At 49.2% G+C, this 23,274-nt stretch overlaps 1 protein-coding gene across 4 annotated transcripts in view; it reads right to left on the reverse strand.

Annotated features, from left to right (window-relative positions):
* The window catches only part of EIF3A (eukaryotic translation initiation factor 3 subunit A), a 1,009,075-nt gene that overhangs the window by 461,421 nt on the left and 524,380 nt on the right, over nucleotides 1–23,274 (reverse strand). For all 4 annotated transcript variants that reach the window (XM_078643910.1, XM_078643908.1, XM_078643907.1 and 1 more), the window contains exon 16: nucleotides 17,856–18,009. In XM_078643910.1, the coding sequence (XP_078500036.1) occupies nucleotides 17,856–18,009 (154 nt within the window). The remainder of the gene's footprint in view (nucleotides 1–17,855; nucleotides 18,010–23,274) is intronic.

Raw genomic sequence — 23,274 nt, forward strand, 5'->3', positions numbered from 1 at the left:
CGTGCGTGTGTGTGTGGTTGGTGCGTGTGTGTGTGGTTGGTGTGTGTGTGTGTGTGTGGTTGGTGTGTGTGTGTGTGTGTGTGGTTGGTGTGTGTGTGTGTGGTTGGTGTGTGTGTGTGTGTGTGGTTGGTGTGTGTGTGTGTGTGGTTGGTGTGTGTGGTTGGTGTGTGTGGTTGGTGTGTGTGGTTGGTGTGTGTGGTTGGTGTGGGTGTGTGTGGTTGGTGTGGGTGTGTGTGGTTGGTGTGGGTGTGTGTGGTTGGTGTGGGTGTGTGTGGTTGGTGTGGGTGTGTGTGGTTGGTGTGTGTGTGTGTGTGGTTGGTGTGTGTGTGTGTGGTTGGTGTGTGTGTGGTTGGTGTGTGTGTGTGTGTGTGGTTGGTGTGTGTGTGTGTGTGTGTGGTTGGTGTGTGTGTGTGTGGTTGGTGTGTGTGTGTGTGGTTGGTGTGTGTGTGTGTGGTTGGGGTGTGTGTGGTGTGTGTAAAGGTACAAGGCATATAATGGTGGCACAATAAGCGCTGCAACCCTTAGAGGCCTTCCCTAGCCACAGTGCCTATGGTACCATTTACAAGGGACTGACATGTGGCCAAAGAGTGCCGATTGGGTTTTTGTCAATGCAGTTTTAGGGAAAGAACAAAGGCCCTGGGTACCAGGTTGGCACAAACTCCCAAAAACCTGGATCAAGGCAAATCCACGTCTCCTGCCTACTCAGCACCCGAAGCCCACTGCCAGAGTTTGAGTGGCTCATCTGTGCAGTGAAGTCTCCACAGCGTTCCTGACCTCGTGTCGAGCGTTGTCTGACTTTAGGAAAGTGCAACTTTCTGCATGGTTGCCCCTCACTTTTTGCCTGATGTTGATGCTCTTTGACTAAGTGTGCCCTGGATTCCTGCCAACCAGGTACCCAGAGCCTGTGTTCTTTTCCTAAAACTGTGTTGTTGCACACCCAATTGGGAACTCTCTAGCCACATTTAAGTCATTTGTAAAAGGTACCATAGGTACCAAGGGCACTGTGACCAGGGAAGGCTTCTAAGGATTCCAGCACTTCTTGTGCCACCCTTGGAGGCCCTGTACTCTAACACACACATTGCCATCGCAGGCTGCGTATTTTGGTGCAGAGCAAATTCAAGAGTCGACATGGCACACATACCTGTGCTCCATGCCTACAATCCACTGTCTATGGCATAGGTAAGGCACGCCTCTATCTGGGCGCACTATACCACTGGTGAGGATACAGGTGCATGAGCCTAGTAACCCCTACAGTGTCTAAATCCATTCTTAGACATTGTAGGTGCAGCACAGCCATAGAGAGTATATGGTGCTGGGAGTCTGTCATGCGAACTCCTCAGCACCATAATGACAACTGAAATCTGGGACGTATGATATCAAACTTCTCAGCACATTAAACACACCGAGGACAGTGTGGGATTTAATGCCAAATGCAATCTGAGAGCACATTCGAGATGCCCACTGAAAAACAAGCGCTGGCAAAGCCAGTAGGTATCGCTTTTGGAACCCTTATAAGTGGTTAGCCAGAGCTGTTGGGTTGGCTATTGAGTTTTAGCGCAGTTCTAGAGTAGTGTGGTGTGTGCCGCACATTGCAAAGTTATAAGAAAAATAAGTGTTATAAGCATTTTTGTTACCCTGTCTATAATTAAGATGAGATGATGTCTAAGTTAACCGTATTATTTTAAAAAAAAATGCATAAAAAAAATGTTTAGTGTTTTTTTGAGGAATATTAGCAACTTTTTCCTGCCTGTTCTAATGGTTGTTATAGGTTTTGGTTGTTCTTTTGGATGGGGGGGGGGGGGGGAGGATACAAACAACAGAAGGGTAGAGGTTGGGAAATAGTATGTGATTATATTTTGAGTAACGGATGGAAATTAGAGGACAATTAACAGATGTCAGTTTTTGAGGGCACTATGGAGCTATAGCAAGAGGCAGCAGTTACTTGCGCTATGAGGCCATAACAGTCCCAGAAGTGCGTTATGCAAAAACTGCAGGGCAAAGAAGGAAGGAGAGAACGCTAAGATCACGGCTTTAGGTGGGCTGGGTCTCACCAGTGCGGAGCACCGTCAGTTTTTTAAAGGAGGCCTCGAAACGGGTCTCAATCGGGCTCTGTTTTGTGCCTTTGCAAAGGCGGTCTGTTTTTTCCGGACTGCAGTCACAGCAGGCACATCGATGGTGCGCATTCTCACACTGCTCACTTCTCACTAATAGAGAAGTTACGGCCTGACATCATGCCAGGGAAGCGTTGTAGGGGGAAGGGAAATCCTTTAAAGACTCATTTTCTCTCTGGATTTCCGACCTCTTTTACAAACTCAGGAGCATCAACATTGTCGTGGTGTGGAAGCTTTTTTAATATTATATACTAGTCATAGTTGCTGCTTAGTTAGCTTATGCAACTAACAACCATTGACAAAGCCAATAGTCTTGGCTTGTTGTAGGTATGATGTTCCTTGTTGTATCATATCTGGATGCAATGACAGAAACAGCAAAATACAAGTAGGGCGGCACACTATGCTAAGCACAGATTTTAGGCATATGTGTTTTTATGCCATGCCCTTAATGACATTTGCCACGCCGCTTTGAAAACCCCCCAGTTATTTCACCCCACTTAAAGCCCTGGCTAAGATTAATATGAACAGAGGATGAGAAAAGAAAAAAAATGACAAGAGGCAGTAATGGCATTTGACAGTTTTTTTCGGTTCGATTATGGCCTTGTGTCCTTGTGTCTATTTCGGAACCGGGTGTTTCGGATCGACGCCCTTTGATGTTGGTTTGATGGCCTTTTTCGGCTCTATTTTCTTCGGCTCAATCGTTTTCTTTTGCAGAGCCATTGGTTTGTTGCCTTTTTGTTTGGGGTCGACAACCTTCTTTGAATCGAGTCCCTTTTTGTGTTCTCAGCCGTAGACGCTGATGTTTTCGGTTCGACGCCCTTTTGTCTTGGAGTAGATATAGGGGCGCTGGTTTTCGGCTTGACGACCCTTGTGTTCGACGCCGATGGTTCGATATAGTTTGGCCCGAAGACCGTATTGTCGACGAGTTTCTTCGGTCTAGACTCCGATGGATCGACAGTGTGGTCGGAAGACCTTGTAGTCGATCAGTTTCGGTTTCGTTTTGTGTTCCACCACTTTTGGTTTCGATATCACCAATCTCGGAGTATGTTGATCCGATGGCTCTTTAGTAATATTCTTAGCCGGGCTGTATTGCGGGGCTAGAGAATGTCTTTCGAGATCTTGGCTAAGGCCTAGTGGCGTTGCCTCGACCTGAGCCTGTGGAACCATGGAGGTATAGGTATGCGGCGCCGTACTCACGGTTGGGCCCGTTTCATCACTGGAGTCGTCCTCTACGGCTCCAATCCCTTGTTCGTCCTCCCCTACCTCGACGATGTCTTCTTCCTCGTCGATGTAGTATTCGGAGTCATGCTCCGATTCTTGATCCGACTGTTGTTCGTATTCTTCGGCCTCGACAAGATCTTTGTCGCCGAAGATATTTTCTGGCTCTGGCGCTTGTTTCTGCATGGTTAGTCTAGCGGCCCGTCGAGTTCGAAGTGTCTTTTTGGAACAAAATTGGGCACAGGCTAGGCAGTCGGATTCATTATGCTCTGGAGATAAACACTTGTTACAAACAGGATGTTTATCGATATGTGGGTATTTAGAGTTACAAAGAGGGCATCTTTTAAATGGGCTCCGTTCCATCGACGACTGGTCGCGTGGCGCCGAGAAGCCCCACGGCCCGATTCGACGTCTCAAGTTGAATAAAGTTTGTAAAGAAGCTGTCGGCACCGATTCGAGACAATACCGACGATACTGAAGGCCTTTTGGCCTCTAGAAAGTGTAGTTTCGATTCCGAACTTCGAGTAAAGGAAAGTACATCCGAACCCAATGGCGGAAAAAAACAATCTGAGGATGGAGAGAATACCCATGCGCACTGTAGTCCAGGGGAGGAGCCACCTATCTCGTGATACTTCGAAGACTCTTCCAGGACAACAATGTGCAATCATCCGGGCCCAACACTAGGCGGCGATCTATGCACAGATATAAATTCAGCAGCCCACATGCCTCGAACCGGAAAGGAGATTAAAAGAGTTCAAGTGGGAGAATAAATAAAAAAGGTGGTCAGAAGAGAAGAGAAAGGCGGAAATAAAAAGTTTAAGATGAAAGGAAACAGTTAATACAGACCAAAGGGAACACAGAGAAACAGAACGGAAAAAATGCAAGGAGAAGACTAAGAACGTAGGATCAGCGAGCACCATGTGGGTGAAGGGGTACTTCTCCTGATAACTATCAGCGGTGTAATCTGCAGGTCACTTGTTCCCACTCTTGCACAAAGATGCAGATGGTATATATAGTGACATGTGTAGCCTGCTGGTCATTGGTTCTAAACTCAGCCACACAATTAGCTGGGTAAGTGCACCTATTGCAGAAATCTTGTGACTCCTGCAGGACACAGATTAAAATACCAGAAAGTGGGTTAATGCAGTGGACGCTAGTGTTGAACATACTAGTCACCAGTTCCATTGATTGTGAGGCATCTAGCTCACAGCAGTATACTAGCTATGAAAGCGCTATAGCAGTAGAGTCCAACAAATCCGATGCGTTCCACTGCTAGGAAACTTCTATACCCTGTCCATCCAACCTACTGTACCTTTCCTTAAATCTGGCACTGCTTTACTCTGGTGATACAGAGTCGGGCGCTTAGTAACAGGATGCATCCGATGAGAAGCGCCATTGACAAGCACTGACTGGGCACAGATTCTTTATTGCCCCATATCCCATACAAGGTGACATCGGAGGTTGTCCAAGGACAGAGAAGGCACGGTGTTATAATCCCTCATCACGCACTGCAAGGCTATGGTCGAATCTGCAGATATACCTAGTGAGAGGCCAAAAGGGTTAACAGACCTGCACATACTGCCGAAGTAAACGGAGGCTGGCATAGGGAGGGCGCTGGCGGGAGGGGGCATCCGCAGTGCGAGGTCTTGGCGTCTGCTTTCTGCAGTGTACTGAGAACTCAGTACTCGCTGGCTCAGGAGAGACCTAAAAAAATGTTGTTCGCATTAAGCAATACAACAGTGCCAGCAGAGAGAGGCGTGATGGGGGAACGGGCCTGCATGAGGAGGAGAGAGTGTTGGTGCGGGCTGCCCAACCGGAGCGTGTAGGAGAGTAGGGTCTGCAATCCTATGATCACCCAGATTTTTGCTTTTTGCTGCACTGGTTTACGACTTTCCCTGGCTGTGGGCTTGCTAATCAGACCCACAGCCTAGCTGTTCTCTCTATCCAAATTGTACCCAGGTACTGAATTGGCACTGGGCCCTCTCCAGGTCCCTGTACCCAGGGCTGAGGTGCACCCAGAAGTCTCCCAGGGGCTGAAGCACGTATTGTGCCACCCCTGGATTGACTAACTAAAACTGACACAACTGGCTGCACGACAGCTGGGGCAAGGTGGTGTACTCACCCTTTGCTTTAGATATAGTATACCTATATCTAACCCTAAAATGGACACACAGATCTCCTATCAGTCACTCCTATGGCAGGCCTTAACAATCCTGAAGGCAGAGTGCTTGGAATCGTGTGAGATGGTGCTCTAGCATGAGCTGAGCCTGTCTGCGGCTTTCGGGATCCATCCCTTAGCCGTTTCCATGATATCGCATACCATATACTCTTAAGTGCATTATAATCCTCGCGGTTATGTGCCAACTCTGGTATCGCTTTATCAAAACATGTCGAGTAAGGTGTCATACGAATTGGAATACTAACCCCTCGCCAATTCTGGCGACGGGGTTAGCATTCCACCCTTCTAGAGGGACACGACATGCCTGTAACCTATAACCCGGTTAAAAGTCAGACAGAGCCTTAGCATCCACAAAATGGATGCTGCCACCGAGACACAAGTCTGCCCTCCTGCTGCTGGGAGTCCTCCCAGAGCAGGACATAAGGACAAAGGGTTCCCTGCCAGGGGCGGTGCCAGCACCGTCCCAGACAGGGTTTTGTGTATTGTAGGTAGGCAGGGCTTTAGAGGAAGGTGACTGCAAGTAGCACCCCGGTGCTCACTGTGCATAGGCCGGCTTGAACCAGTTCCAGGGTCACTCCAGACCCTGTGCTGGGGAAAAGCCCGCCAAGGAAGTGGGTGTAACCACCCCCCTCCTAGTCCCACCCATAGGGCAGGACTTAGTCGCGTGCCAGCCCCCTTTTACAGGATAAAGGTAGGAACTGGCCCCCTTCCAAATCAGATCATCTTTGGAATCAAGATACCACTTTCCACGAAAGGACTTCACGATTTCTTCCTCAAGATTCTCCCTTGTGGCTAAGGAGTAGTCACCCTGCATCCGCGGGCACCATCTAAGAACACTGCGGTCTGCTGCACGTCCTTCCTCCGGAATCCGACTGCCCAGCTCGACGAGACCCGGCTTCCCTGGCACCTCTGACCTCTACCCACCTCTACAGCACAGCTGAGAACCGTGGGTGCGACGAGACCTCGAGGGACCGGCCATCGCCAAGACTGCACGACTTCTGCACAGCAAGCCCACCGAGTAATTTCCTGGTGAGTGCTTTGGGGTCCGAGAAGCCCCCACCCTGAGCAGCTCCAGCACCGAAGAGCAGCCCCCCAGCATCTCCACGATCGGCGTGGGGCCCTTCTGCCTTCTGCTGCTCACCGCGTTGTTTGGCTACTAGCCCGTTGGCTTGTGGCCTTCCTGACGACGCCCGACGACATTTCTGTTGCTGGTCTGGTTGCTCCAGACTGGCCCTTGCTCCCTTCCAGAAGAGGAGCACCCTGGACCCTCCTGGTCCACTCAAGACGCCATTTTGAGTCCACCGCGTGGGCTTGAATTAGCCAAGGCTTGTTGCCCAATCCTGGGTAACTTCGACGCCAACGACTTCATCCTTCGTGGGACAGCTCGCACCTCCATCCTGGTCGCCGACAACGCCTCCTGGTCCGAGAGACTGCAGAGCCCAGCAGTGCTTACTCACCTGACTGCGGTGACTTCGCCCGGTGCCATCCTGGTGCCCACTTAATCACTGGCTAGTGATTCAAGAACTTGGTCCCCTCTGCTTTCAGGTTTTCTTCTTCCTTGATCCAGGCTTGGATCCATCGAACTTTTCTTCACTGGTCGCCTGCCAGCAACTTCTTCCTTCCAGGCTCCTGGTCCGGCAACGAGATCCCCGACGTCTTTTCAGACCTATGCAGCTGCAGCCCCTGGGCTAGGTAACTTCGGCACTCCGGTGTCCCAGCATAGCCTCACTATCCAAGGGTCAGGATCCACTGTCGTTTTCTCCCTACCAGGTCGGGTTCGCCCGTGAACACTAACTTTGTGAATTCTAGCTTCCATAGACTTTGTCCCGCATCCCGCGTGAGAGTGCACACTCTGCACCCGAGTCCCCTGGGCCTCCTAGTAGTAATCTAACGATTCCCTAGTCCAGTCCTAGCGATTCCAAAGCCTATTAGAACTGTTACTTACCTGCTAGTAATTCGCATTCCACTTTTAGCGTATATGGTTTTTCGTGCCCCTCGGGCATTTGTGTAACGTGCTAACTTAAAAGTATTTTCGTAAGAGTTTTGTTGTGTGCTTAGCACCCTGTCCTCATAAAGAGTACAGGGTTGTTGTGATTCTAATAAATACATTGTTTATTTTCATAACACTTGTGTGGTGTCCTTTCACTGGGTGTTCAAGGGGTAATGTGATGGTAAAACAGCTGGCTTAACACGCCCTCTAGAGTCTTAGCCTTAGACTGCTCGTATCCATGCTACTAGGATAGCTGGTCTATAAGGTTGACTTACAACCAATCATCAATAAGGGTTGTTTGGACTGATATATAGTGATCACTAGAATAGTGAGCACTGCACATCAGGCCAACTTCTCACATTGGTGAGCAGCGGTTGGGATTTGAGCTTGCTGTTGTTTTACCACACATGCCCTAAGAATATCTTGTGAAAGATCACATAAGTACTAAAGGTACATATAACTTAGCTTAGAATACTCTGAGTTCTACTGAACCAGCTGTTGTAGCTCCTAGGGCCTAGCACACCCTAAACTACAACTCTAGCAAGGGATCAGTAGGCAAACATATAGTGTAGGTAAGTGCACCACTTACACCTCACTAGAAAAGCATGTCGACTCAGGGGGACTCTACTGAGACTCCCCTGGTCAGCTTTGACCCTCCACAGGTCACTTCAAGATATGCAGCTCTCAATTTTCAGGAGATGAGGCAACTCTGTGTCTCCAGGAAACTGAAGCAGGGGTCTAACCCCACCCTTCCCTTTCTGATAGGTCTCTTAGAGACATATGATGCCAGAAAGCTCTCTCAGTTACATGAGAGCATGCCAGCCTTAGAGGGAACCTCTGGGGATCCAGACTTCCCCAACACTGATTCAGCAGTTGAGGAGGAGGATCAGGAGGTACTCTCTGGGGATGAGGTAGACAAAGGTCTTGAGGTAGTCAGAAGGCTAACTAGGACCAACTTAGACTTACTTGGGCTAGGATCTGGGGGCCCCCCAGTACTAACCCGAAGTGGGCCTAACCTTGGAGTTAGGAGAGATAGATCTCTTTCTAGGGACTCCAATAGATCTCTGCACTCTAATGCCTCTTCTCAGGGGAGAAGGAATCCTCCACAGAGGAGATTTACTTCCCCTCAGAGAAAGGAGCATGAAGCTAGGATGAGACAAGCTGAACTGAGGATTGAAAGGGAAGAAATTGCCCTGGCCAAAGAGAAGCTTGCCCTGGCAAGAGAGCAGCAGATGAGTGGGCTAGCTCCCACTGGTGGCAGCAATCTCCCAAGAGATAGAGAGAAGGGTTTAGATACTAAACACCTGACTAAAATAGTGCCCCCCTTTAAGCAAGGGGATGACATCCAGAAATGGATGGCTGCTCTGGAGAGGGCCTGCACTGTGCAGAACATTCCCCAGAGTCAGTGGGCAGCTATACTGTGGCTCTCCTTTGATGGTAAAGGTAGAGATAAGCTCCTCACTACAAGAGTGGAGGATGCTAACAATTACCAGGTCCTGAAGAATACACTGGTTGATGGGTTTGGTTTAACCACTGAGCAGTACAGGTTGCTGTTCAGAGACACCCAGAAAACTCAGTCTCAGGACTGGTCTGATTTTGTGGATTGTGCCACTAAGGCTTTGGAGGGCTGGTTGCTGGGTAGCAAGGTTACAGATTACACAGGATTGTATAATCTAATGATGAGAGAACAAATTTTGAACAATTGTCAGAACCAGTTGCTGCACCAGCACCTTGTTGATTCAGATCTGACCTCTCCCCAAGAATTGGGAAAGAAGGCAGACAAATGGGTCAGGACAAGGATCAAGCAGAACCAGAACCAGAACCAGGGTGGTCAGAAGAAAGCAGACCAGAAGGGTAATGTTAAGAATGAGCAAAATGACCAGAAGTCTTCACCAGGTCCCCAACAAACCAAAGAGGGTGGGGGTCAGGCTTCCCAGAAGAAGAAGACTCAAGAAGGCCAGTCAAAAAGGTGGTGCCAGTACTGCAAAAGTAAATCTCACTGGTTTAGTGAGTGCACCAAAAGAGGAGGAGGACAAACTCCTGCCACTACAGCTCCTAAAGCAACTGCACCCCCTAGTACAGTCAGTAGTGGTAGTGTCACTCCCAAGGCATTAGTTGGGTTAACCTTGGGTACTGAGGGGTCTGACAACTTAGTTGGCACACTCACTCAGGCTGTCCTTGTCTGTACAGGGGATATGGATATGTCCCCTGAAATAAGTCCCAATACTTTGGGCAAATACAGGCAGACACCTTTGATTAATGGCAAAATGGCTCAGGCCTATAGGGACACTTGTGCCAGTGTCACCATGGTGACACCTAACTTTGTGGACCCTGGACAGATCATGCCAGGTACTGATTTCCTGGTGACCAATGCCAGCAATGTCACTACTAGTCATAGTGTGGCAATTGTAGCTTTCTCCTGGGGTGGAGTGAAGGGACAAAAGAAAGTTGTAGTCAGTTCAGACCTCCCAGTTGATTGTTTGTTGGGCAATGATTTGGAGTCATCACAATGGTCAGAAGTGGAGCAGAGGACTCACATGGAGATGTTAGGCTTGCCAGCACATGTGCTTGCTGTGACTAGGTCACAGGCCAGAAGATGCCCCACTGAACAGGTGCTGGATCCTGAAATTATGGACCAGGCACCTCCCAAGAAGAAGAGCAGTAAGGGTAAGGCTTTGCCTTCCCCCTTGCCCCAGGTTGAGGATCAAGTCTCTGAGGAGGCTGATCTAGAAGAGCTGAGGGAAACTGAGCCTAAAGAGCTTGAACTTGATCAAGTTGAGTTTCTGGGCTCAGGGGGACCCTCCAGAGCAGACCTGGGGAAGGAACAGTTGAGCTGCCCTTCCCTTGAACACCTCAGACAGCAGGCTGCTGCTGAGGCTGCAGGGAATGCCACAGGTGCCCACAGGGTATACTGGGAAGATGGACTCCTGTACTCTGAGTCAAGAGACCCCAAGCCTGGTGCAACCAGGAGGCTGGTCATCCCCTTGTCTCTGAGAGGTTTCCTTCTCACCTTGGCCCATGAGATTCCCCTTGCAGGTCATTTAGGTCAGACAAAGACTTGGGACAGGCTTGTCTCACACTTTCACTGGCCCCATATGAATGAGAATACCAAGGAGTTTTGTCGCTCATGTGTCACTTGCCAAGCCAGTGGTAAGTCAGGTGGCACAACAAAGGCCCCCCTCATACCACTACCTGTGGTGGGGGTTCCCTTTGAAAGAGTGGGGATTGACATTGTTGGTCCAATGGAACCCCAGACAGCATCAGGACACAAGTTTATACTGGTGGTGGTGGACCATGCCACCAGGTATCCTGAGGCTATTCCCCTTAGGACCACTACAGCCCCTGTAGTGGCAAGAGCCCTAGTTGGAGTGTTCTCCAGAGTGGGTTTCCCTAAGGAGGTCGTTTCTGACAGAGGTACAAACTTCATGTCAGGATATCTGACTGCTATGTGGAAAGAGTGTGGTGTGAACTACAAGTTCACCACACCCTATCATCCACAATGCAATGGGCTTGTTGAGAGATTCAACAGGACCCTGAAAGGGATGATTCATGGACTACCTGAACCTCTTAGGAGAAGATGGGATGTCCTGACCCCCTGCCTCTTGTTTGCTTACAGAGAGGTCCCACAGAAGGGGGTTGGCTACAGCCCTTTTGAGCTTCTGTATGGGCATCCTGTAAGGGGACCCCTGTGTTTGGTGAAGGAAGGATGGGAGAGACCTCTCAAAAAGCCTGCAACCAACATAGTGGACTATGTACTTGGCCTCCGCTCCAGGATGGCTGAGTATATGGAAAAGGCATCTAAAAACCTTGAGGCCAGCCAGGAACTTCAAAAAACTTGGCATGACCAAAAGGCTGTACTGACTGTGTACCAGCCAGGACAGAAGGTGTGGGTGCTGGAGCCAGTGGCCCCAGCAGCTCTGAAAGACAAATGGTCTGGGCCCCACACCATCATTGAGCAAAAGGGAGAGGTTACCTACTTGGTGGACCTTGGAACTCCCAGGAGCCCTCTCAGAGTGCTCCATGTTAACAGGCTCAAGGCATATGTTGACAGGAAGGACATGAGCTTGCTCATGGCCACAGATGAGGGACAGGAGGAAGAGAGTGACCCTCTCCCAGACCTGCTCACTCAGAATCCTGATGATGGGTCAGTTGATGGTGTTGTCTTTTGTGGCAGCCTCACTGAACATCAGCAACAGGATTGCAGGCAAGTTCTGCAATCCTTTCGACATATGTTCTCCCTGACACCCAGCCAAACTGATTGGTGTACCCATGATGTTGACACTGGAGACAGTCTGCCTGTCAAGAGTAAAATCTACAGGCAGCCTGATCATGTTAGAGACTGCATCAAAACTGAAGTGCAGAAAATGTTGGAACTGGGAGTCATTGAGCCCTCAGATAGCCCTTGGGCTAGCCCAGTAGTTCTAGTGCCAAAGCCTCACACCCAGGGTGGTAAGAGAGAGATGAGGTTTTGCGTAGACTACAGAGGCCTCAATGCAGTCACTAAGACTGATGCCCACCCAATACCAAGAGCAGATGAGCTTATAGATAGATTGGCTTCTGCCAACTTCTTAAGCACATTTGATTTGACAGCTGGGTATTGGCAAATCAGGTTAGCTGAGGAAGCCAAACCTAAGACAGCATTTTCTACCCCTGGAGGGCATTATCAATTTGTGGTAATGCCCTTTGGACTGAAAAATGCACCTGCCACCTTCCAAAGGTTGGTGAATCAAGTCCTCACTGGGCTGGATGACTTCTGTGCAGCTTATCTTGACGATATTGCTGTCTTTAGCTCCACCTGGGAGGATCACCTGGTCCACCTGAGGAAAGTGTTAGAGGCCCTGCAAAAGGCAGGCCTCACTATCAAGGCCACCAAGTGCCAGATAGGGCAGTCACAGGTTGTATACCTGGGCCACCTTGTAGGTGGAGGCCAGGTTCAGCCACTGGAGAGTAAGATACAGGCCATCAAGGACTGGACTCCTCCAATCACCCAGACTCAGGTTCGAGCTTTCTTGGGCCTGACTGGGTACTATAGGAAGTTTGTCAGAAATTATGGGTCCATAGTGACCCCCCTTAATGACCTGACAAGCAAAAAGATGCCAAAGAAAGTTCAGTGGACAGCAAGCTGTCAGAAAGCATTCAATGACCTAAAGCAGGCCATGTGCACAGCACCTATCCTTAAGAGTCCAGATTACTCCAAGCCATTCATTGTCCAAACAGATGCTTCTGAGTTGGGTGTGGGAGCTGTTCTGTCTCAACTGAATTTTGATGGTAATGATCAGCCTATTGCTTTCATTAGTAGGAGGTTGACACCCAGAGAGAAAAATTGGTCAGCTATTGAGAGGGAGGCCTTTGCTGTGGTCTGGGCCCTGAAGAAGCTGAGGGCCTACTTGTTTGGCACTCACTTCACCATTCAGACAGACCATAAGCCCCTCTTGTGGCTAAATCAGATGAAGGGTGAAAACCCCAAACTGCTTAGGTGGTCCATTTCCCTACAGGGGATGGATTTTACAGTGGAGCATAGACCTGGGACTGATCACAGCAATGCTGATGGGCTCTCCAGGTATTTCCACTTAGAGCAAGAAGACTCACCTGGTCAAGGTTAGCTTATTGTCCCAAAGTTTGGGGGGGGGTCATGTAGGAGAGTAGGGTCTGCAATCCTATGATCACCCAGATTTTTGCTTTTTGCTGCACTGGTTTACGACTTTCCCTGGCTGTGGGCTTGCTAATCAGACCCACAGCCTAGCTGTTCTCTCTATCCAAATTGTACCCAGGTACTGAATTGGCACTGGGCCCTCTCCAGGTCCCTGTACCCAGGGCTGAGGTGCACCCAGAAGTCTCCCAGGGGCTGAAGCACGTATTGTGCCACCCCTGGATTGACTAACTAAAACTGACACAACTGGCTGCACGACAGCTGGGGCAAGGTGGTGTACTCACCCTTTGCTTTAGATATAGTATACCTATATCTAACCCTAAAATGGACACACAGATCTCCTATCAGTCACTCCTATGGCAGGCCTTAACAATCCTGAAGGCAGAGTGCTTGGAATCGTGTGAGATGGTGCTCTAGCATGAGCTGAGCCTGTCTGCGGCTTTCGGGATCCATCCCTTAGCCGTTTCCATGATATCGCATACCATATACTCTTAAGTGCATTATAATCCTCGCGGTTATGTGCCAACTCTGGTATCGCTTTATCAAAACATGTCGAGTAAGGTGTCATACGAATTGGAATACTAACCCCTCGCCAATTCTGGCGACGGGGTTAGCATTCCACCCTTCTAGAGGGACACGACATGCCTGTAACCTATAACCCGGTTAAAAGTCAGACAGAGCCTTAGCATCCACAAAATGGATGCTGCCACCGAGACACAAGTCTGCCCTCCTGCTGCTGGGAGTCCTCCCAGAGCAGGACATAAGGACAAAGGGTTCCCTGCCAGGGGCGGTGCCAGCACCGTCCCAGACAGGGTTTTGTGTATTGTAGGTAGGCAGGGCTTTAGAGGAAGGTGACTGCAAGTAGCACCCCGGTGCTCACTGTGCATAGGCCGGCTTGAACCAGTTCCAGGGTCACTCCAGACCCTGTGCTGGGGAAAAGCCCGCCAAGGAAGTGGGTGTAACCACCCCCCTCCTAGTCCCACCCATAGGGCAGGACTTAGTCGCGTGCCAGCCCCCTTTTACAGGATAAAGGTAGGAACTGGCCCCCTTCCAAATCAGATCATCTTTGGAATCAAGATACCACTTTCCACGAAAGGACTTCACGATTTCTTCCTCAAGATTCTCCCTTGTGGCTAAGGAGTAGTCACCCTGCATCCGCGGGCACCATCTAAGAACACTGCGGTCTGCTGCACGTCCTTCCTCCGGAATCCGACTGCCCAGCTCGACGAGACCCGGCTTCCCTGGCACCTCTGACCTCTACCCACCTCTACAGCACAGCTGAGAACCGTGGGTGCGACGAGACCTCGAGGGACCGGCCATCGCCAAGACTGCACGACTTCTGCACAGCAAGCCCACCGAGTAATTTCCTGGTGAGTGCTTTGGGGTCCGAGAAGCCCCCACCCTGAGCAGCTCCAGCACCGAAGAGCAGCCCCCCAGCATCTCCACGATCGGCGTGGGGCCCTTCTGCCTTCTGCTGCTCACCGCGTTGTTTGGCTACTAGCCCGTTGGCTTGTGGCCTTCCTGACGACGCCCGACGACATTTCTGTTGCTGGTCTGGTTGCTCCAGACTGGCCCTTGCTCCCTTCCAGAAGAGGAGCACCCTGGACCCTCCTGGTCCACTCAAGACGCCATTTTGAGTCCACCGCGTGGGCTTGAATTAGCCAAGGCTTGTTGCCCAATCCTGGGTAACTTCGACGCCAACGACTTCATCCTTCGTGGGACAGCTCGCACCTCCATCCTGGTCGCCGACAACGCCTCCTGGTCCGAGAGACTGCAGAGCCCAGCAGTGCTTACTCACCTGACTGCGGTGACTTCGCCCGGTGCCATCCTGGTGCCCACTTAATCACTGGCTAGTGATTCAAGAACTTGGTCCCCTCTGCTTTCAGGTTTTCTTCTTCCTTGATCCAGGCTTGGATCCATCGAACTTTTCTTCACTGGTCGCCTGCCAGCAACTTCTTCCTTCCAGGCTCCTGGTCCGGCAACGAGATCCCCGACGTCTTTTCAGACCTATGCAGCTGCAGCCCCTGGGCTAGGTAACTTCGGCACTCCGGTGTCCCAGCATAGCCTCACTATCCAAGGGTCAGGATCCACTGTCGTTTTCTCCCTACCAGGTCGGGTTCGCCCGTGAACACTAACTTTGTGAATTCTAGCTTCCATAGACTTTGTCCCGCATCCCGCGTGAGAGTGCACACTCTGCACCCGAGTCCCCTGGGCCTCCTAGTAGTAATCTAACGATTCCCTAGTCCAGTCCTAGCGATTCCAAAGCCTATTAGAACTGTTACTTACCTGCTAGTAATTCGCATTCCACTTTTAGCGTATATGGTTTTTCGTGCCCCTCGGGCATTTGTGTAACGTGCTAACTTAAAAGTATTTTCGTAAGAGTTTTGTTGTGTGCTTAGCACCCTGTCCTCATAAAGAGTACAGGGTTGTTGTGATTCTAATAAATACATTGTTTATTTTCATAACACTTGTGTGGTGTCCTTTCACTGGGTGTTCAAGGGGTAATGTGATGGTAAAACAGCTGGCTTAACACGCCCTCTAGAGTCTTAGCCTTAGACTGCTCGTATCCATGCTACTAGGATAGCTGGTCTATAAGGTTGACTTACAACCAATCATCAATAAGGGTTGTTTGGACTGATATATAGTGATCACTAGAATAGTGAGCACTGCACATCAGGCCAACTTCTCACAGAGCGTTAAGAAAAACCTGACGCCAAAAGACACCTCTGCCTCCAATTCCCATGGCCTTGGGTGGCCCAACCGACAGTGTCGCGGCATCCCAACTTACCTCTCCAACTGGTGGTAACCTTCAGAAGATCTTCGTGCTCGAGCCTGCTGTGTTTGTTCTGACCGGAGCGTCCCCATTGACACCAACAGGGCTACCGACGTCGATTTCCCATCCTGCACCCAGAAGCTTCTGTACCCAAGGGAGGGGGTTGATACCTCCCCACACTAACCTTTACTCAGAGTTAAACCCTAACAGCTTTGCTCCCACATCCAAGTGGCGTGCCCATGAGCAGTCACCAACCGGAGGCCCTCTGTCCCCCATTAGATAACACTGGGCCTCAGCACTCTGCTGCCCTAGTGCCACTGAGGGTGTTTCAAGGGGGCATCCTTGACACTGGTGGGCCCTGGTTTTAACCCTAGAAACCCAACTCCAAAGAGCGATTACTCACCTTTAAACCAAAGACCTAATTTTCTCCCAAAGAACTGCATTGACTGTTTTTCTGTAGAAAAAGTTCGAAGTGTGAAGTTGGAAATTGTATGAAGACCTAAGAAACTGTGTTTACTAAAACTGACTTCTCTTTTATCTAGGAAATGTCCCAATGTGATATCTAAGCATATCCCACTTAGTAGAAAAACTAATCTAAAAAGTAATCACAGTAATTACAAAGTAACTGCAATGTAATTTCAACTGTTTCTGAACATTTAACCTTCCTATAACAAAGCCAACTGCATTCAACTGTATTATTATTGAAAAGTACTATTTTTCAATAAAGGCTTCTAAAAATAAAATACAACTCTGAAATATGTTTATACAAAACAATTGGTGAGAGTGCAGTCTTTGAGTGTGTGATATTATTGATTGCCAGAGTGTACAAGAAATGCTTAACATTACCCTCTAATAATGTCTTACTGCTCGTCCACACTACCACAAATAGAGGGTAAGGTATTATCTACTTTTACCTCCAAGCCTTTGGGGATCCACTGTACTATGTGAACACTATACCCAGCTCTGGTGCTAAAACATAAAATGTGGTCACTGCAAATTATTTACCTACCTGCAAGCATTGTGGCTCCAGGCATCCCCAGTCACCATTGAAAAGCATAGGGCCAAACTCTGAATTTACAGAGTTAGCACTCATCTGACCCTTGCTAACTTTTGGTTCCGAAGACTGGAATTGAAAGTGCAATACCTACCTGTTTAACCTCGATCATCTTTTGCCCACAGGATAATATTTAACTGTGGTGAAAAGTTTCTAAGTGTCGATTTTTCAAGGTGAAAACCATTTTTTATTAAATACGTACTTACCTGATTACAAAGAACTTGGTCTGAAAATAAAGCACAAAGTAAAATTTTCTAAAATTGGTCTGGATCTCCTTCTTGAGTCGTGTGTCCATTATTGACCACTGTTGTGCAATAGATGACTTGCACTCCTCTATGTTAGGTCTAAGGCTGCTCGCCCACACTACCGTTACTAGAGCACTTTGGGTTTTACATTGAGCCATGTACACTTTTGGGCAACCCCTGGTCTGTGCATGGTATTACTACCTAGTGGCATTATCAAATACCGAGCCAGCTTCCTACACTCTGCCAATCCTTCGAGGTCTTTCCGATTTGTTATTGAAGACTTTACTGTAGCTCTCTTGATGCACCTACAAGCACACCAGAAGCAAAAAGAATCTAAAAATGAAAGTATGTTAAGCGTGCATTGTGCGCTTACAGTCAACATCACAGTGAAGTCATATGAACTCTGCCTAAGGCGATGTTTATCCAAATAAACCTTGTAAATAAACAATTCCCTACCCAACCACTAGATGTCAAAATAGCGCCGTTTGCAAAACCTAGTTACGAGTTACACTGCAAAACAATTAAAGCTTTGCAAAGCTATACAGAACAGATGCTTCACCAATACATGATTAACATAAAAGCCCTGTGATGTAGGGAATCAGAGGGACCATGAAAGTTGACATAAGACGTTCTACCTTTTAAGATTTTCTCTTCTAAGAGTCTTCGCTCTTCTTCCTCTTTCTCGCGGTAGTAGGTTATACGTCTCTCTTCTTTTCGCTGTCTCTTGCGCTCTTCCAAACGAAACGTCCTTTCTTCTGCTAGCTTGTCTTCAAACAGTTTCAATTTCTCCTAATATCGGAGAGAGCAACTAATTCTTAGAACAGGCATTGAACTTGCCAAAAAGCAGATCGTATGATTTCTACACCTGACAGTATTAAGGAATTGGGCAGAGTAAAAAAAAAAAAAGTCTGTGGGAGTAGCATCTGAGTTTGTAAACATTTGCCACACATTTATTCGCAATCATATCCAAATTAAACCTACCAAAGCCCTTGCTTGATTTCACGGACAGCAAGGAGATCTTTACAGCAGTGTGCTATCAAAAGAAGTGGGGCGCTCCAGAAGGAATATGCTACTTACCAGTATGCATCTGTTCTTGGCATGTAGGGCTGCTGACATTCATATCTGTGCATAGATCGCCGCCTAGTGTTGGGTCCGGATGATTGCACATTGTTGTCCTGGAAGAGTCTTCGAAGTATCACGAGATAGGTGGCTCCTCCCCTGGACTACAGTGCGCATGGGCATCCTCTCCATCCTCAGATTGTTTTTCGCCATTGTGGCAGAGATGGAGTATGGTACAGTAAGAGATGTCCATGCAAGAAAGTAAGAAAGAATGCTACAGCTGCGACAGGCACCGGGGAGGAGGGTGGGCGATATGAATGTCAGCAGCCCTACATGCCAAGAACAGATGCATACTGGTAAGTAGCATATTCCGTTTGAGGCATGTGGGCTGCTGAATTCATTGAGTTATCCCTCCACATCAACTGTCCAGAGCTTCTTGCGGGCTTTTTCGCGATCCATTCTTTCCCCTCAGGCGACGAACTGTTGCATTCTCCTCCGCATGGTCAACATTTCAGCGGTGAGGTATGTCAACAAGCTCGGGGGCATGAAGTCCAGTGTACGTGGGAACAAAGGACATACCCTTCTGCAAACCCTTCCTCTGTGAGGTCGAAATGTTGGATTGGGAAATGTTTATAACCGAGTTGATTTCGCTATTGAGTACTGTCAGTCTGTTGAACTGGGTCCGCCTGGATCGCCGGTTGCGTCGGTGCCTGATCCTAAAAAAGACACCGGGCCAGTGTTGGAGACAGTGGATTGATTAGTTGAGGTACTGGTTTGTTGTTTATTATCTTGACGTGGCGGTTGGCGCGAATCTTGTCTGGGGAATCTCGTCCGTGAGGAATCGTCCGAGGAAGAGGTTTCGCAATCTGTGGATTTGTTGAAATGGGATCTTTGTTGTCTGCTTGCGGCATAGATTTCCGCCCAGTTGTACACTTCCCCAAGCTTGTAGTCCACGGTGTCCCTTTTGAATTTGCGAAGCTTTCGTTCATTAATTCCTTTGGTATATTTTTCTAATTGCACGTTCACGTCTTCAAGTGTTTGGCCTAATTCTTCAGGTGTTAGTTTGGTGCTTAACGAATAGTTTTCTTACCTGTCGGTGTAGTTTTGCAGCTTGAAGATCTTTCTGGATTCACTATGCTGTGCATTATTCCGCGGTCTTGTGGTTGGGTCCGGATTCGTAGTCTTTTCTTTGTTTTTTTTTTTTTTTTCTCTTTGCCCAGGTGGGCGTCGGCGTCACACCCCCTTTGGGTGTATTTCCGGTGACGTCGGCATGCTTCCTGCGGAAGCTCCCACTCTTGGGCGCCATCTTCGGGTTCTTTTTTTCCGTGTTTCTTTCGTTTCCGAAGTAATGGCAATGTTCATCTTAGTTTGTATTTACCGCTTTGTACTTTCAAAGTCTATTCTTTAGTTAACCACCTCTTCTCTCTCCAGCCTCATCTTTCTGGCGGAGGTGGGTGGGTTCGCTAGTGAATCCAGAAAGATCTTCAAGCTGCAAAACTACACCGACAGGTAAGAAAACTATTCGTTTTGCAGCGTGAATCTTTCTGGATTCACTATGCTGTGCATAGATTTTGTAGCGGTTTCTCATCTCTGTGGCGGCTGGGTGGAAGATGAGCGTTGGGTGTTGAATATGTGCTGTAGCACCTTCTGTCCCACTTGAGCTTCCTTGTTCATTTGTATGTCCACACAGTAGTGCTTCGTGAACGTGTGCACCGAAGCCCATGTTGCCGCCAGGCATATGTCCTCTATGGGTGTGTTAGCCAGGAAGGCGATTGTAGCGCCCTTCTTCCTGGTGGAGTGGGCACGCGTCCCCTCAGCCAGTTCCTGTCCTGCCCGTTTGTGGCAGAGTTGGATTGTTTGTGCGATCCATCGTGCAATAGTCCTTTTGGTTACTGCTTTGCCCATGAAGCTGTTTGCGAAGGACACAAAAAAACTGTTTCGTTTTCCTGTGCCCCTTTGTCCTTTCAATGTAGTGCATGACTGCCCTTCTGGCGTCCAGGGTGTGCAGAGCTCTCTCTGCGCTGGTTGTGGGTTTTTGGAAAAAACTCGGTATCTGTATCGACTGGTTCATGTGAAAATTGGATACCACCTTCGGCATGAAGTGTGGGTCAGTCCTCATCACAACTCTATCGTTGTGTATTTGTATGTATGGTTCTTGTAGCGTCAGCGCTTGAAGCTCGCTTACTCTGCGTAAGGACGTTATCGCAACCAGGAAGGCTGTTTTCATAGTTAGCATCTTTAGGGAGGCGTTGTGAAGTGGTTCAAAGGGCCCTTTCATGAGTTCCGTTAGGACTGTGTTCAAGTTCCATGCAGGTGGCGGCACCCGCTTGGGTGGTGCGATCCTTTTCGCTCCTTCTAGGAATCTCTTCACCACCTGTGATGTGAAGAAGCTCCTGCACGTTTCTCCCCTTGTGTAGGCTACTATCGCTGCCAAGTGAACTCTTAACGAGGATGAGCTAAGGTTCTTCTCCAGTAAGTGCGTCAGGTACCTTAGCACTGTGGAGTCCCTCTTCATCTTATTGTGGAGTCTTTCCTGTCTGCACCATATTGTGAATCTTTTCCATTTCGCAACGTAGCACTTTCGAGTGCTGGGCCTTCGTGCCTCCCGAAGTACCCTCAGGGTGCTTTCTGGTAGTCTCAAATGTGCGAACTCTATGTCCTCAGGAGCCACGCTACTAGGCTCATGCTCTCTGGCTCTGGATGCAGTACCTCTCCGTTCTGCATGGACAGTAGATCTTTCCTCCTGCTGAATCTGTGGGGTGCACACTGTGTCATCTCCATGATCTGCGAGTACCAGGTCTGCCTCGCCCACTGCGGTGCGACCAGTATCAGTGTCATGTTGCTCGCTCTGCATTTGCTCAGTACTCTGTGCATCAGTGGTATCGGGGGAAAGGCGTAGGCAAATGTCCTTGACCAATCTATCCATAGGGCATTCCCCAGTGTCCCCTCCTCGGGCTGCCTGGATGCGAAGTTTTGGCATTTTGCATTCTGGCGTGTGGCAAACAGGTCCACCGATGGTGTCCCCCACCTGTCGAACAGGTATCTTGTCTCCTGAGCATTGAGCTCCCACTCGTGGGATGCCGATGTCTGCCTGCTGAGCCAATCGGCTTGTATGTTGTCCTTCCCTGGTAGGTGTATGGCTAGCAGGTCTATCTTGAGAGGGATGGCCCATCTCCATATCTCCTGCGCCAGCGTTGAAAGCGGTGCGGACTGTGTGCCCCCCTGCTTGTTGATGTAGAACATCGCAGTGGTGTTGTCTGTTTGTATCAATACCTTGTGCTTGTACAGTCTTGTTTGAAAGGCCTTCAGTGCAAGGAAGATTGTCTTCAATTCTAAGTAATTGATGTGCTTTGTGGCATCCGTCGGTGTCCACAGTCCCCTCACCTTGAGCTCCTCCATGTGAGCGCCCCATCCCTTCAGGGATGCGTCTGTGGTGATGGTCACTGTTGGCGTTGGGGGCGTTAGAGGCTTTCCCCTTGCTATGTTCTCCATGGTCCACCATGTCATCTCCTTCTGCACTGCGTGCGTTACAACCACTAGATCCTCCCAACTGCCTGTAGCTTGTGACCATTGCTCCTGTAGCCATTCTTGAATGGGTCTCATGTGGAGTCGTACATTCGGTACCAGGTGGATGCATGATGCCATCATCCCCATGATCTTGCTCGCCGTCCTCACTGTCCGAGCTTGTCCCTTCCGGTAGAGGCGAGTTTCCTTCACCAGCGCCCTCGCCCTCTTCTCGCTGGGGAACACCTTGCCCTGTAAGGTGTTGATCTGTGCTCCCAGGAAGATCTTCACTTGTTCCGGCTCCATTGATGATTTCTTCCAATGGATGGAGAACCCCAGGTTTATGAGCGTGCTGGTCACTGTATGTGCGTGCAGCTTGCATTTCTGGTATGAGTTTGCTTTCACCAGCCAGTCGTCCAGGTAAGGGTATACATGTATCCCCTGCCTTCTTAGGTGCGCCTCGACTGCTGCGAGGCACTTTGTGAAAACTCTTGGTGCCGATTTTAGACCGAAGGCCAGTGTCGTGAACTGGTAGTGGCTTTCTCCGACGGTGAACCTGAGCATGTGCTTGTGCTTCCTGTTCATTGGGATGTGCAGGTATGCGTCTTTGGGGTCTATAGTGACCATGAAGTCCCCGGTCTGCAACTGTGGGAGCACCTCTTGCAGGGAGGTCATTTTGAATTTTTGCGTTCTTATGAATCGGTTCACGAACCGTAAATCGAGAATGGGCCTCATTGTCTCGTCTACCTTTGGTACCAGGAAGTATGTTGAGTATACTCCTGTGTTTCTTTCCTTGAAGGGTACCCTTTCTATGGACTGCTTCCGCAGGAGTTCTTTTGCTTCTTCCTGAAGGCACTGCAGCTGCTTGCTAGCGGCTTTCTTCTTGGTTTTCTGCTTGTTGGCCTCGCCTCCAACTCTATGCAGTATCCGAATTGGATAATGTTGAGGATCCATTTGTCTGATGTGATTCCTCTCCACTCCTGGAGGTGGAATCTTAATCTCCCTCCCACTGGTGTCCTGTGGTCGTGGGTGTCTAGTTTGTCTTGACCCATCTGTACGTGCTGCCCCCTGGGATCTTTTTTGTGGGTGGGCACACGGATTTTTTCGAAGTCACTTGGAGGTGGGCTGCTGGCCCCCTCTTCTATTTTGTCCTCGTCCATTTCTCCCTCGAAAGGACTGGCCTCTTTGTTGGTACTGCCAGGGCTGTTTCTGATGGCCCTGCTGACCCTGCGAGTCTGCCTGGTGCGTTTGCTGGAAAGCCTGGTGTGAAGTACCTGGCTGGTTTCCGCCTCTTCCGCCGGGCCTCCGTGACGGGGTGCCCCTCTTGTTCCCTCTGAACTGCAATGCTCCCATGGATCTTGCTGTTTCGTTATCCTTCTTAAGTTGGCTGAGTTGCTCATCAACTGTTTGTCCAAAAAGCGTACTGCCGTTGAACGGGGTGTTCAGGATGCTGTGTTGCACCTCCGGTTTGAAACCGGATATCCTGAGCCA

This window comes from Lissotriton helveticus, chromosome 5_1, assembly GCF_964261635.1.
Source record: "Lissotriton helveticus chromosome 5_1, aLisHel1.1, whole genome shotgun sequence".
Taxonomy (NCBI): domain Eukaryota; kingdom Metazoa; phylum Chordata; class Amphibia; order Caudata; family Salamandridae; genus Lissotriton; species Lissotriton helveticus.